Below are 14,271 nucleotides of genomic sequence, written 5' to 3'. Positions count from 1 at the left end.
CTTCATGCGCAGGGTTCTGTCATAACGTTATTTTTTCGTTCACTGGCGTAACGTCACAAAAACCGGAAAAGTGTAACGTTACCATCAGAATCAAAATGTCTTTGTGACGCCACTTAAGTGTCCATTCCACTCAACAAAAAGTACTTCGTGTAAGAGCAAGTGAGAGAGCGAGCTGTCAAGTTAACAAAGCAAAAAATAAAAAAAATAAAAATTTTGTCTCTCACACGGAGTACTTTCTTCGCCGTTTTGCCTCCGTTTACCTACACCACGACACTTTTTAATTGTTTAAAGAGTAAACGAAGCAAGTGGAAATCAAGGCTTAAACTTGTAAAATGAAACGATTTTTGTAAACAAAATTATTATTTTTCGATCCACAACGTAGGGCTTGATTTCCACTTACAAATAAACTACTCGGTGTGAGGGACAAAATTGAATTTTTTTCAACTTTTGCTTTGTTTACTTGACAGCTTGCTCTCTGATAAAGTACTCTTGTTGAGTGGAAAGTTTCCACCATACTTAGGGCTTGATTTCCACTCAAAAAAGGACTTCGTACTTGTTGTAAGAGTGACTGGAATATTACTTAAATTCACACGATCTGCAAAGGTTTCTCCAAGTGAGTTATATTATGTCTGACAAACCAATTTAAAAGTAACACATTTTTGCGTGCTTTACAGCTGGTTTCTTCAAAACAAGATTTTGGTTCAGAGAAACATCAAGAAACAAATATCTTTCCGCCCAAATGTAGGCTACAAATTTGCAAAGGGTTCATTGCTCTTAACTCAATTCTTCACAACAAATGATATCCGAAATTGCTTCAACATTTAATTTGTCATTCGTACAGACATAACTGGGAACTGGGATGGGAACTAAAAGTGTCGTGACAACAAAACTGGACACGAAAAGTGACGTGACTGGGAACGAAAAAAGTGAGAGAAAGAATTGTTGTTTTGGTTCTCTATCTGGAGAGAGAATGTGACGTATTGGTCCGCCTTAAGAGGCATCGATGCTTAGCTACAATTGTAGCCTACTTTGCGTGTCATTTTTCATTTTTGATATCAGAATCCTGTTTCAAAAAATGTACGACCGCAATAACTACCACGAATGTGTTAGCTTTAATTAAAAATTAGTTTTGGTTTCAGTCGTTTGACCGGCTTCGAGAAACGGGAGCAGTTCAACGAAATTTTCATAAATTGCTCACGTTTCTCAGAGCCGGTCAAACTGCTACAACCAAATCTATTTTCTGTTGAAAGCTCACACATTCGTGGTCGTTATTGCGGTCGTTTTTCGGAAATGAATTCTGGTGGAAAAATATCATCAAAAGTAAATTAAAATCCAGCATTTAAAACACGCCCAAATGTATGCTTTTCAGCAAAGCATCGATATGCCTCTTAACGAAAAATGATTTCGTCGTAACATTAATCCATACCGTAAAATGACAACGTTTTTCTCGTAACGTTAAATCTTAACGAAATATGTTTTTGGCAGGCCAATTATGAAAAATAAAAAGTTTTAACGAAAATCGATACAAAGTGAAACCCTTATCAATAAGTTATAGCGTCAAGTTGTATGACCTGAATTGAGCCTTAAAATGAAAAAATGAAACCGTCGAATGAGCAAAATTGGCAACATGTCAAAGACTCGCGGAGTAATGTCCCCCACAAAATCGGTCTCGTTGTTCGGGTATAAGTTTCAAGAGATTTCATGTTGGTGATGCCAACAAATATGCGTTAAGAGATGTGTCAACTGTAGCTTTCAGAGAATAAAAATAAAGTTTCCAAAAATCGGTCAAGTGGTTTGGCGGCTAGGGAGAGATTGGAGTTTGGCCGTAACAGACCAACCTCGCTCGAAGAATAATCGACACATAGCTTCGGTCAATTATGGTCTCGATTTCGATAAATATTTGTTTCCTGGAACGGAATTCATTCCACCTTTAGTTTGCGGTACAGTTCAATGAGCTACAATGATTGGAGATACAGTTTAATGTACTGTAAAGTGTGGCGCTACAACGTTTGACGCTACATTGTTTATCGCTACATTTATAGGTGCTAATGCCCCTCGCTCACAATATGAGTAGCATACACACAATATGAAAATTACCATTCGATTTGACAGATAAACTGTCAAACAAATGTTGAGAATGTTCAAATATTGGCCACATTGTGTCCACGATTGTGACACGGGCAGAAAGACATTTAAAAAAAAATTCTTCTATTTTGTCGTTCATCAAATTTGAGTCGTGCCACCTGAACCATTTAACCGAATGGACCTCATTAAGCAGTCGAAACTTTCAATTTTTTGATCATTTTGCGTCAGGGATTTCATGAAAATGTCTCGCAATCTGACACGATACGCTGGAATGTCCCGTATAGAACCCAGTGTCCCAAGACACTTTGATTGTTTTATAGGGGTCACGGTTACGGTCATGTTATTACATCAAAAGATTGTATCGAGAAGATGCGAAAGAAATTTTTGGTTCGACGACTTTTATGTTTGAGCCTAGAAGCGCCCTAACGAGGACAAGCCTAGTGTTTATTTAGTAAAAGTTGTGGTGCCCAATTGAGAATTAATTTAAAAAAAGTCAGGCTAGTAAAAGAGCGGGAAAAGAGATAAAAGCGACCACTTATTCAACTGGTCTCGATGTGTGCCATGTCTAACGTTGTACGTAAAAGTCCAGTTAATTAAGAACAAACCAGTTAAATTAACTGAGTTCCATGGGGGCTCACACTTTTTGACATTCTCTTTAAACAATCTATTCGTTAGGTTCTAACGAGCGACTAGCATGTGTATGTGCGTTGTGTGAATCGTTTGATCTGTCGAAACTAGTACAAATAATAAATGGCTGGCGTTAGTCACTATGACTAGACTACCCTGACCCACTACAGACTGTCCTTCAAATTCGAGATTAATTTCCTTCTCTAAAAAAATACCGCGCGTTGTTCATCCCAACATATCCGTAAAATCCAGCCGAGCATCCCAGCCAGCAAAACATCGATGAGATGAGGATGAATTGACAAATAAATGAAGCACACAAAATAAAAGACAATCACAAATTGACACGTAACCCAACCACCACCACCACAACAAAAACCAAACTTACCGGACGCATTGGCCGTATTGTACAATTGATCGAACAGTTGCCACAGCGGTCCGTCGCCATCCGTTTCCATGCTGTCATCATTGTCGTCATCGGAATCATCGACCGGTTCCTTCAGCGCTGCCGTTGCCGCACTCAACGATATTCCTTTCCGTTTCGGCTTTGCGGTGGCTCTGAATTTGCCCGACTCCAGTTCGACTTTCTTGGCGGTGAAGATCTTCTTCAGCGTTTTCGCATCCTTGTAGATCTGCGATCCGGGCTCGTTGAACGTGCACGCATTTTTGGTCATCTGCAGCAGATCCTTTTCCATCTCGTTCAGTGACGTGTAGGCGCTCGTCTGGATTTTCGTGGCAATGAATTTCAAATCGATGGGATGGTCAATGATGTCGTAGTACTCGGAATAGTACTTCTTCGACGGCAACAGTTGGAACATCAAGTGCAACGGTCGATTATTTTCGTCACAAGCCGTCATAACCGACGAGAACAGCTCTTCGAACAATTCAAAATCATCGTCCGCCTTCAGCGAAGACGTTTCGGATGCATCGTCCACATCCATTGCCGATTTACGCGGCCGTCCGATCCGTTTCACCTTCATCACCGGGCCGTCGTCTTCCACCGAATCCATCAATTTCGCCTTGTTCGAATTGAATGTGTCCCACAACAGTGCGGCATCTTGATGCTCCGATGTGCCCGGTTTGTAGAACGCTTTCGCATTCTTGATCAACAGTTCAATGTCACTGGCCAGGTCGTCAATGTCGTCATACGATTCGGTTTTCAATTTTTGCTGAATTCTCAACAGATCGATGGGATGTTCGACCACTTCGTAGTAGGACGGTTCCTGTCTGCGTTTCGGCGCCCGAATAAATGTGTCACACAGCATCGATCCGTCGCTTTTCTTCACATTTCTGATCGAGTCGTAGAGTTGCTGGCACAGTTCCGACTGGAATGGGCAGAGGAATAAAATTTTAGTAAAAAATTGGTTCCTGCCGGGACGGCCTTTCATTCAAAAAGAGAGAACAGGAGGAAAGCTTCACCGTGTAGTAATAACAACCACACGACACATGACATTCGTCTACAAAATGGTTGATTGCAAGGGACGCCTCACAAAATGTTAACAATAAATACGCACCGGATCTTGTCGTTTTCGCTTCCTCGGAACGGGCGATTGTTCTGGCGTTGAGTCGTCAGCCATATCCGAGCGATTATTTACCGAAATCGCTCGACTTCTTCTATCCATTTACTCGTAATATTTCAATTGCATTGGAAGCACACAGCTACCAATGGTTACGCGGTCATTAAACAGAATTTCTGGCGAATCACAATACAAAATCGATGCGAAATTTCCAGTCACCACACACCACAATCGTTTTGAATATTCTTGTTTTCGTCGATTTTTCACTTTGGTTGCACTATTTTATGGAATTTACTTTAATTTTAAGAGAAAGAAAGCCGCAAAGACAGTCGTACAACAGCGAACATTACGCCTTTTTGTTTCAAAATGTCTATCGCAGCTGTCAAACTGTGTTCGGCATAGTTTGTGGTCCGGTTGTGTAGATGGCACTTAAAATGCGCGGTAAACATTCAGTTCATATTGATACACTGTTAGTTTAGAAATAAAATTGAAAATTGAGACTTTTCGCAAGCTGTAAACTTTGGGGAGGTCACGTAGATACAGATACGCGGGTGGCACACCACAGTTGACTATAAGATGGTGGAGTTCATACAAAAATTCACCCCCTGTGATGTCGTTGACTTTTATAAGAGAGTCTGAATTCACAGTCGTCCGGTTGCCAGTGCAAAGAGTGCGTAAAGTGTAATGTCCGGTCAAGTTCACTGTGAAACTAAACGAAGAATTACTGTACGAGCTCAAAAGTCATCTAATAGCCGAGCCATAGAGTGTTATGATGAAAGAGATAGAAATATTTTGACAAGTACCCCAAGGCAACTTATAATAAACTGGTCTTCGGTCCTCTCGCTCTCAACGTAACACGTTGAAAGAGAAAGCAATATTTTGACAAGTACCCCAAGGCAAGTTAAATTAACTAGTCTTCGGATCTCTCGCTCTGATCATAACAGTCTATATCGAAACTTTGGGCGCATACAGCAATTCTTCGTTGAGTTTAACCAGTGAATTTTGACAAGTGTACCTGTCAAAAATTTTCACAGTGAACTTGACCGGACATTACTGTACACACTCTTATTTTCGTATCAGTTGAGGCTATGACGAATTTTCAAATGTCAAAAATGACAACGTTAAAAATGTAAACGTCAAAACTGTCACTTTGAAACAGAAAGTTTCGATGTGATTCGGCTCAAACAATAGAAACGTCACAAGTTACACTCTCCAATTTTCTATCGAGAATTGAATAATTATAAACTGATCCTCCTAAATCTGAAGCAGAAGAACTTTGGTGTGAAGAGTTTGGTGAATTGCCAGAAGAGGGATTACGACGTTTTCAAAAAATCTGGGAATTGGACGCAATCAAAAACAAAATCGATTCCTTGAGCACATCTTTTGAGAAAACAGTAGACAAAGCAAGATTCTTGGCTAATTCTATAACAGAAACCGGCGCTTGGCTTCAAGTATTACCATCGCCACAATTGGGAACACATTTGTCTAATGACGAATTCAGAATCGCAATGTCTCTTCGTCTTGGTACGACCATTGTCCAGCCTCATAAGTGCATCTGTGGAGAAAAAGTAACCGAATTCGGACGACATGGGCTATCTTGTTCAAAAGCCAAAGGTAAAAAAGTCAGACATGCGATGGTGAACAATATCCTTCAACGATAGCTACGATCAGCTGAAGTACCTGCAATTTTGGAACCACCTGGTTGCTCTAGACCAGATGGAAAGAAGCCAGACGGATTAACTTTAATACCCTGGGCAAAGGGCAAATCATTGCTCTGGGATTATACGTGCAGAGACACCTTCGCTCCATCATATTTGAGCTCAACATCAAAACATGCAGGACATGCAGCCAAGAAAGCAGAAGTTGACAAAATCAATCACTATTCCGAACTATCAAATCAATTTGTTTTCGTGCCGGTCGCCTCTGAAACTTCTGGAATTTTCGGAAAACTTGCACTCAATTTGATAAAGAAAATAGGGAGTAAAATTGCCGATGTAACAAACGAAAAGCGCTCAACATCTTACTTAATTCAACGAATAAGTGTAGCTATACAAAAATGAAATGTTGTTTCGATATTAGGTACAATACCTGAATCGAAAAACCTCGGCGAAATTTTCTATCTTTAAATTGTAAAATCTTTCATTTGAATATGAATAAAAGAGATCATTTATCAAACAATAATTATAAACCGAGTTGACATAGTTGTTTCAAGAAGAAAATACTCTGAGAAATATTCAATGATTTTCAATGATTTTAGAAGGATTTTCTTTACCATTTTTCTTGCCTTTTTAACGAATTTCATAGATTTTTAGGATTTTCCCCTAAAGTTTCTAGGATATGCTTTAGTTTTCTGGCGATTTCGAAAAAAAAAATTCCAAAGATTTTTTTGGTTGACAACGACAAGAGATTTTCTTGTTGTTTCGCTCTTGTTTTCATTCCCTCACCCAAGTCAAATCGAAAAAAAATGGCGTTTCTTCACATTTTGTCGTTTTTGTTTCGGTTAATTTTTTTTCGTAGTTGTTCCTCGGGCTCGTACAAACTTGTAATGCAAATTTTCCGGAGGCGAATGTATTAATAGTACATTACTATACCAGTGAAGCCTTCGGATACTTTTACTCATCTGGATACGAGATATCAAATTATTTCACGTGTAAAGTATGGCGTTTTACTTTACGAGCGAGGGAAAGGGACTTCACTAGTGAGGGAAAGCCCACATTACCTCACTAGTAAAGTAAAGCTATATACATTGGGTGCTGCGGAGGTAGTTCATTACAGGAAGAGTGTTAACTCTGTTAGTGGATTTTTGATGAAAAGGAATGGCAGTGAATGACTTAGAAAGTGCAGTGAAGTGAAAAGGGAGTTTGGTGATAAATGTGACGATCGAGCTCCATTACGAATTACGAATTTGCTTGTGAGGCTTGCATTCTTTCCGTTTGTGTTGTTTAGTTTTTGTTTTTATAAATTTCTTTATTTCTCATGTTTTGTCTCTTAATCACAAAACAAAAGTCTGATCTTTAAAAAACAACGTTTTGTGTTGTCGACGGTGTGAAATATTTAAATGTCTGTTTTTGTAGTGTACGAAGGAGTTCTTCGAAAAACTGGATAAGATGGTCTAAAGGCCGCTCCAGGAACATCACCGGAAAAACTGGAAATCGCTTCCTCATACGTGGGAGGATCTGTAAAATTATTTTCATTGAAGTGACCTGCAAATAAATGTAAGGCTATGTACCTATGTCATGAGCATCCCCACCACAAGTAGCATCTGCAGATGGAACAGATGAATTAAACGAATCTGCTGGTAATGGAGGCAATCTCACAAAGATTGTCTGTCTTGGCACTGTTGGTTGCTGAGTTATAGCTGTGTGGTTCAGCAGAATCGGAAAAGTTCCGATTTTGATCGGAAAAATTAGGACTGGATCATTTCGTAAACAGCCGGCCGATCCTTGAATCTGTTACATGGAAATTTTTGCGATTCGATGCTACACGTTTCTGAACCCCACGAATTGAACAGCTTACCTGCAATCGGTAGCTGACTTTAACAATGTTGCTGGTTGATTCATCGGTTGGTGGTATTGCTGGAACGGTTATCGGTAATCTGTACGTTTTGGACTGGTACTTGGGGCAACCATTGCAACTGGCACTTTTTACCACAACCGTATCAAGTTTTTTTGTCGAGCTATTAGCATGCGTGTGGTACTGTATTTGCTGTAAAAAAAACATTTTCAAACAATGTAACCGTCATCCTTTTAGAAGGCGTCACCGTCCACAACCGACCTTTATTATTTGAATAATAAAATTTGTAAATGTTTGATCGCTGCCATTATTGATTTTCAAAAAAACGTCGATAATTTGGCCAGGTACATACGCACCAACCGGTATACTTCCTTTCACAATCAGCGGACCCGATGTACAGCAACATAACAGGCAACAAATGAAATATGATTTGCGATCTTCTCTCACAAGAGGAGCCTGTGGTAAAAAGCGATTCAAAATTATCAAATTTACAATTCGAAGTGGCCCGTTCATACTCTAAGCACAATCCCTTCGTTTAGATTTAGCACCTTGAGTACAGTGAAACATTCTTGAAATCGTCGATCTGACCATAATGGTCTATCCACGTGCACGAGAACCACGTAACGAATGTATCCAATTTTTCCTTCAACCGATGTGGGTAGGTCTGCCGGTAGCATGCAACTAAATGTGTAATTGTATTCTCTCGGTGAAAGTACCACTTCTCCTGAAATGACAAAACAGAATCATGTCCGGAGCGATAGCGGAGGACTTGACGCAGTCTAACTTCCAAAAAAAGAACGAAGAAATTTTTTTGAGACGCGGCAACTATAGGCGAGAATTTAAATTTCTTTCCTTTGGCCTGTATCACCACAAATCCTATTCTATCTTATTCGCGCTTCAAATACGAGCAAAACGAGCTATCACTCGACTATGTAACTTTAAAATTGCCGGGGATACATCGTTTTGAAGTTGGTCATTTTGATAGAAAATGCACCAAATTAACGTTTTCCAAACAATCAAAATCTTTCAACTTACTCTGTATGTTTCTATCTATCTGTCTATCTATCTATCTGTCTATCTATCGACGGTCGATCTCGGAAACTAGTCAGCCAATCTCCATGAAATTTTGCAGGAACCTCAGGGTGGGCATAAAAATGAAAATGTGATACGCCATTACCCCAGGAAAAACCAGAATTTTGTTTTATTGGCCTCGAAGTGGTTTCTGAGTGTGGTTTTCGAGGGTCGGGAACGCGTTTTCGGCTGTAGCTTAGCTGTATTGAAACCTACAGAGGCGTGCGACCCATCAAAAGAAAGGTATTCGTAACACGATTCGAACAAAAAAATAATTTAAAAAATCGGGGCAGATTCGTTTGAGCTAGAGTGATTAGAGTGACCAAATTTTGAGCTACTCGAGCGTAGGATGAAAGGACTAATATTTTTTTGGGTTATGAGAGATAGAGAATTACTTTCTTCGGCAAAGTCTCAGAGTTTTACGAGTAGAACAGAGGGGCATATGTGAAAAATGTCGAAAGTTGGAAATGGGTTTGTCAATTATGTTTTTAGAGGTATTTCTTGAATGGTGACAGATAGAGAGTTACTTTCTTCGGCAAAGTCTCAGAGTTTTACGAGTAGAACAGGGGGCATATGTGAAAAATGTCGAAAGTTGGAAATGGGTGGGTCAATTGGGGTTTTGGAGATATTTCTTGAATGGTGGCAGATAGAGAATTACTTTCGTCAAATTTTCGATTTTCGTCAAATTTTCTGAATTTCGTCAAATTTTCGAATTTCATCAAATTTTCAAATTTCGTCAAATTTTCGAATTTCGTCAAATTTTCAAATTTCGCCAAATTTTCGAATTTCGTCAAATTTTCGAATTTCGTCAAATTTCGACAAATTTTCGAATTTAGTCAAATTTTCGAATTTCGTCAAATTTTCGAATTTCGTCAAATTTTCGAATTTCATCAAATTTTCGAATTTCGTCAAATTTTGTCAAATTTTCGAATTTCGTCAAATTTCGTCAAATTTTCGAATTTCATCAAATTTTCGAATTTCATCAAATTTTCAAATTTTCGTCAAATTTCGTCAAATTTTCGAATTTCGTCAAATTTTCGAATTTCGTTAAATTTTCGATTTTCGTAAAATTTTTGAATTAAAACTGTAAACTGTTATAAAAAGCAGTGTTGACTACACTTCTAAAACGACTGATATCCCAACAAAAATCTCTTCGAGAAAAGTGTGACGCAGTCTTTGAAATACAATTTCTAAAATGAATGATATCGCTAGAGTTGACGCCTTCAGCTTCGTTACGCAAAAATTAAATTTTACACCCAATTAGTTCAGCCAGCTTGTTTGAACTAAAATTGGGTGTAAAATTTAATTTTTGTGTAACGAAACTGAAAGCGTCAGCTCTAGCGATATCATTCATTTTAGAAATTGTATTTCAAAGACTGCGTCACACTTTTCTCGAAGAGATTTTTGTTGGGATTAGAATTAGTTCCTACAATAACAAAACTAAAGAATTCGCATTTGATAATTAACGACTAAAATGCTACAAAAAAAGTTTTTCTCTGAAGGCTAATCATGGCCCGACGTTAGTGAAGTGCCGTGACGCAAGTCCGTTCACAATGAAAAATTTGACAATTTTTTTTTCCGAAGGACTGAGGAACATTTCGTCGGCAACATGACTAAAGGGCATATTTCCGATATCTCAGGAACTACTGAACCGATTTTGAAAAACTTTTTTTTCCCTGAAAGGCAGTACCAAGTTATGAATTCTGAGCTTTAAAAAAAATTCAGTAAAATCAGCATTTTTCGTCGTTTTCTCTAATGGCTTTTCAGTTTTTCCACAATAACTTCCGACGTGCATGGAAATAATGCGGTATCCTGGTATCCTAGATACCGGGAAGTCATCGGGGCGAAAAATTGGATACTGGGAAATTTAGCCTTCGCCTAAGGCGATTTTCTTTTTTTTTTACTGTAAAAATTAAACCTCACCGGGGGAAATGTCTATCAGCGGGAAGTACTCACTGGGAAATAGCTGTCACCGGGAAATCGGAAACAGCTATCACTGGGAAGAACTCACTCCAGGGGATATCTATCAGCGGGAAGTACTCACTGGGAAATATCTATCAACGGGAAGAATTCAGAAAATAACTGTCACTGGGAAGGACTCACCGGGAAATTTTATCAGCTCGAACAACCTATTGCGAAGTTTCTACCGACGGGGATGAACTTATTGGGAAGTTTCTGTTAGCGGGAAGTCTATCAGCGAGAAATTTGTTTCTTGTCAGTGCTCAGCGGGAAGTCGGACAGTGTTAAGTCTCTATCAGCGGGAAGGGAAGTACTCCTCGGGAAATTTTTATCAACGGGAAGAGTTTATCAGGAAGTTTTCGTCACTATCCCGATCCTGATGAATTATTCTACCTAAGAGTAATTATACCTAGAGAGGAAATTTCGAACAAAATTACGTAAAATATGTGGTCCCAACATCAAATACGAAATTTTTATTGGTATGTGTGTTTGCCCTCTTAATTAAGAGGGCAAATTGAACTATCAAAAGCGAACATGTATTGGTGTAAAATTATACGAAATATGTATCTTATACAAACTGATGTTGGGACCACATTTCGTCGTACACATTTCCTCTCTAGGTATAATTACTCTAAGTTCTCTTCAACGAACTAAACTAAGAATTAAAAAACTTCGTCTGCGGCGCTTTTGCTCAAGTTAAAGTTTCATTTAGAATTTTGAGTTTGTACAGTTTCAAAGAATGGTTACCATTTTTGCATCATCAAAAGTAAAATTTCACTCGCTCCGCTCGCGACTTACTTTCTTTCATTTAAGTAAATTAAGGCAGAATTTCGAAAAGATTGTTTTGCCCAACATATCTGTCAGATTAGACCATAAGACAATTTTCCAATGAGTTTATATCTGTTTTATCAAAGGATGGACTCGTGCAGTTAGCATAATTACAAACATTCTCTTCTACATATTGATGAGTGAAAATTCATACAGAAGAAGGTCACTAAAAGGTTTTAGCATTGTTAAAACTAATGTTAGACTTAAATCTGCACAAAAAGACTAGAAAGGGCTTGGGAAGTTAATTGCGACCCACCGGGAAATTTGGGGTAGGGTAATCTCGCACACCACACAAATTCATGGTGTGCGAGATTCACCTCTAAGTGGTGAATCTCGCACAGTCATGACTTTTCGTTACATGTCGTAAAAGGACGCATACTATGATCGCGTGTGCGAGATTCCCCGACACCGGAAATTTTTGTCAAAATTTTCGGATACCGGGAAGTTTTGACTTGGTTACCGGGAAGAAAACATTATTTCCATGCACGACTTCCGAACCGTATGGCCGATTGATTTCATGTCGAGCTCAAAATTCATTACTTTGTCACTTTGTCCTTCTGTTGCAACGAAACTTTTGAATTTACCGGTGGATTTGGCTGAAATTTTCAGGGTATGTCAAAGACGTAATTCTAAGAAACTAATTTGAAGGAATTTTCATAAAAGCTTATAATTTCGTAGCTATGAGCGTTTTACTGAGCTATGGGACCTATAAGTCAGAAAATATGGCAGATAGAAACCTCGTTGAAAAGACAATTTTATAGAGTTTCACATTCTAGTCGATGGTTTCCCTAAAAAGTCGCTTATTTGAGAGCTATGAGCGTTTTAAGTACGTCAAATTTTCGTTTTTCGTCAAAATTTCAATTTTCGTCAAATTTTTGAATTTCGTCAAATTTTTGAATTTCGTAAAATTTTGGAATTTCGTCAAATTTTTGAATTTCGTCAAATTTTCGATTTTCGTCAAATGAAAGTTGGAAGTTTCAGATCAAAGAGAAAGTTATACAGTTTTGTAAGAAGAATATTTTCGTTCAAACTGCACAATACGATTGTCTATTATCTGTGACCAAATTCTAAAAAGTCACAACTTACAAAAGAGCTGATATCGTCCAAAACCACTTGCAGTGGAGGTGTGACGGAAGTCCTGTTATCCACTTACAAAAGAACTTATATCGCTTACAGATTCGACACGCAAAAAGTTATGCGTCACGAATGTTGATGAGGAAAGTACGCGAAAGTTTTATCAACAAAAAATTTGCCAGAGAAATTTTAGGAAGAAAATTATAAAAAAAATTGCGTCATAAGTGGGAGATGTTGAGGAAGGAAAATTTTTTATAATTTTGACTGCCACTTTTTGAGGCTCGGAACGGGTCGGGTTCGGTCAGACCGAAACCCAAACTTGATTTAACCCGAACCTGAAAAATTATTTCGGGTTCAACCCGAACTTGACCCGAACTTGAATTTTCGATTTCGGGCTTAACCCGAACCTGACCTGAACCCGAAATTGTTCAACCCGAATTTGACCTGAATCTGAATTTTCAATTTCGAGTTCGACCCGAACCTGAACTGAACCCGAAATTTTAAATTTAATCAGGTCGGGTTCGGGTAACCCGAAATTTTTGACTTTTTTTAATGTAATAAACGCTCAAAATTTCGGATTACCCGAACCCGACCTGATTAAATTTAAAATTTCGGGTTCAGTTCAGGTTCGGGTCGAACTCGAAATTGAAAATTCAGATTCAGGTCAAATTCGGGTTGAACAATTTCGGGTTCAGGTCAGGTTCGGGTTAAACCCGAAATCGAAAATTTAAGTTCGGGTCAAGTTCGGGTTGAACCCGAAATAATTTTTCAGGTTCGGGTCATGAATCCGGTTCAGGTCAAGCTGAACTAAAACAGGTCAACCCAAACCCGTTCCGAGCCTTATTTGACGCATTTTTTTTTTAATTTTCTTCCTAAAATTTTTCTGGTAATTTTTGTTGATCAAACTTTCGCGTGCTTTCCTCACCATCTGCCATTTGGGACGCATATCTTTTTGCGTGTCGAATCTGTAAGCGTCACATACACCGATATCACTTTTTTTGTAAGTGGATAACAGGACTTGCGTCACACCTCCGCTGTAAGTGGTTTTGGACGATTTGTTTATTAGTTTTATGCAGAAGCAAATTTGAATTAGACGTTATAGCTATAGTCATAGCTATATTCTCTGATACTTTCGTTTGTAGTGGGTGCTTGCGTCACGATATTGTGATTTTTCGTTTCGCCAAAAAGATTCGATCATCAGTCACTTCCACACCTAACTATACCGTCATTATCGTACCACTATCACCACCGACGAAAAATGTCTTTTCATTCAAATAGAATTCTTCTCCAACATTCGTTTTACTGTGATGTCCCGATCCAGTTGTCCATCGGCAATAAGCGCGACCGATAATTTTCACATAAATCCCTGAAAAAAAGGAAATCGATTCAACATTTTGGCAGTGTCTTGATCGGTGATAGTTTACGATCAACCTCTGACTGTTTTCGGCTTAGTTAATTGGAAAACAACGCGACCGCTAAGCAATTGTCCGCCGTAGAACACTCTGGTTGAATTATCAAAATAAATTTGACATGACATGGAACTCATTTTCACAGCAAATTGATTTCCACGCTATTTACACTCCGCATTCCTGTTTACACT

At 38.6% G+C, this 14,271-nt stretch overlaps 2 protein-coding genes across 4 annotated transcripts in view; both read right to left on the bottom strand.

Annotated features, from left to right (window-relative positions):
* The window catches only part of LOC119075867 (protein polybromo-1), a 19,583-nt gene extending 14,990 nt beyond the window's left edge, over positions 1-4,593 (bottom strand). For both annotated transcript variants that reach the window (XM_037182424.1, XM_037182425.1), the window contains exons 1-2: positions 4,224-4,593; positions 3,098-4,034 (exon numbers count right to left, since the gene is read on the bottom strand). In XM_037182424.1, coding sequence (XP_037038319.1) covers positions 3,098-4,034; positions 4,224-4,331 — 1,045 coding nt within the window. In that variant the 5' untranslated portion in view covers positions 4,332-4,593. The remainder of the gene's footprint in view (positions 1-3,097; positions 4,035-4,223) is intronic.
* Positions 1-14,271, bottom strand: part of LOC119075893 (arrestin domain-containing protein 17-like) — a 27,887-nt gene extending 13,616 nt beyond the window's left edge. Inside the window, exons 1-7 of one of the 2 annotated variants that reach the window (XM_037182466.1) lie at positions 14,103-14,271; positions 13,909-14,037; positions 8,255-8,463; positions 8,001-8,195; positions 7,743-7,931; positions 7,456-7,675; positions 7,269-7,402 (exon numbers count right to left, since the gene is read on the bottom strand). In XM_037182466.1, coding sequence (XP_037038361.1) covers positions 7,281-7,402; positions 7,456-7,675; positions 7,743-7,931; positions 8,001-8,195; positions 8,255-8,463; positions 13,909-14,037; positions 14,103-14,217 — 1,179 coding nt within the window. In that variant the 5' untranslated portion in view covers positions 14,218-14,271 and the 3' untranslated portion in view covers positions 7,269-7,280. Of the gene's footprint in view, positions 1-7,187; positions 7,403-7,455; positions 7,676-7,742; positions 7,932-8,000; positions 8,196-8,254; positions 8,464-13,908; positions 14,038-14,102 lie in introns of those variants that run through there. The other variant, XM_037182465.1, reaches the window with a different exon arrangement.

This window comes from Bradysia coprophila, unplaced genomic scaffold (genome assembly GCF_014529535.1).
Source record: "Bradysia coprophila strain Holo2 unplaced genomic scaffold, BU_Bcop_v1 contig_232, whole genome shotgun sequence".
NCBI classification, from domain to species: Eukaryota; Metazoa; Arthropoda; class Insecta; order Diptera; family Sciaridae; genus Bradysia; species Bradysia coprophila.
Note: the sequence above shows the minus strand (reverse complement) of the source record. Positions and strands in the feature narration are given on the sequence as shown.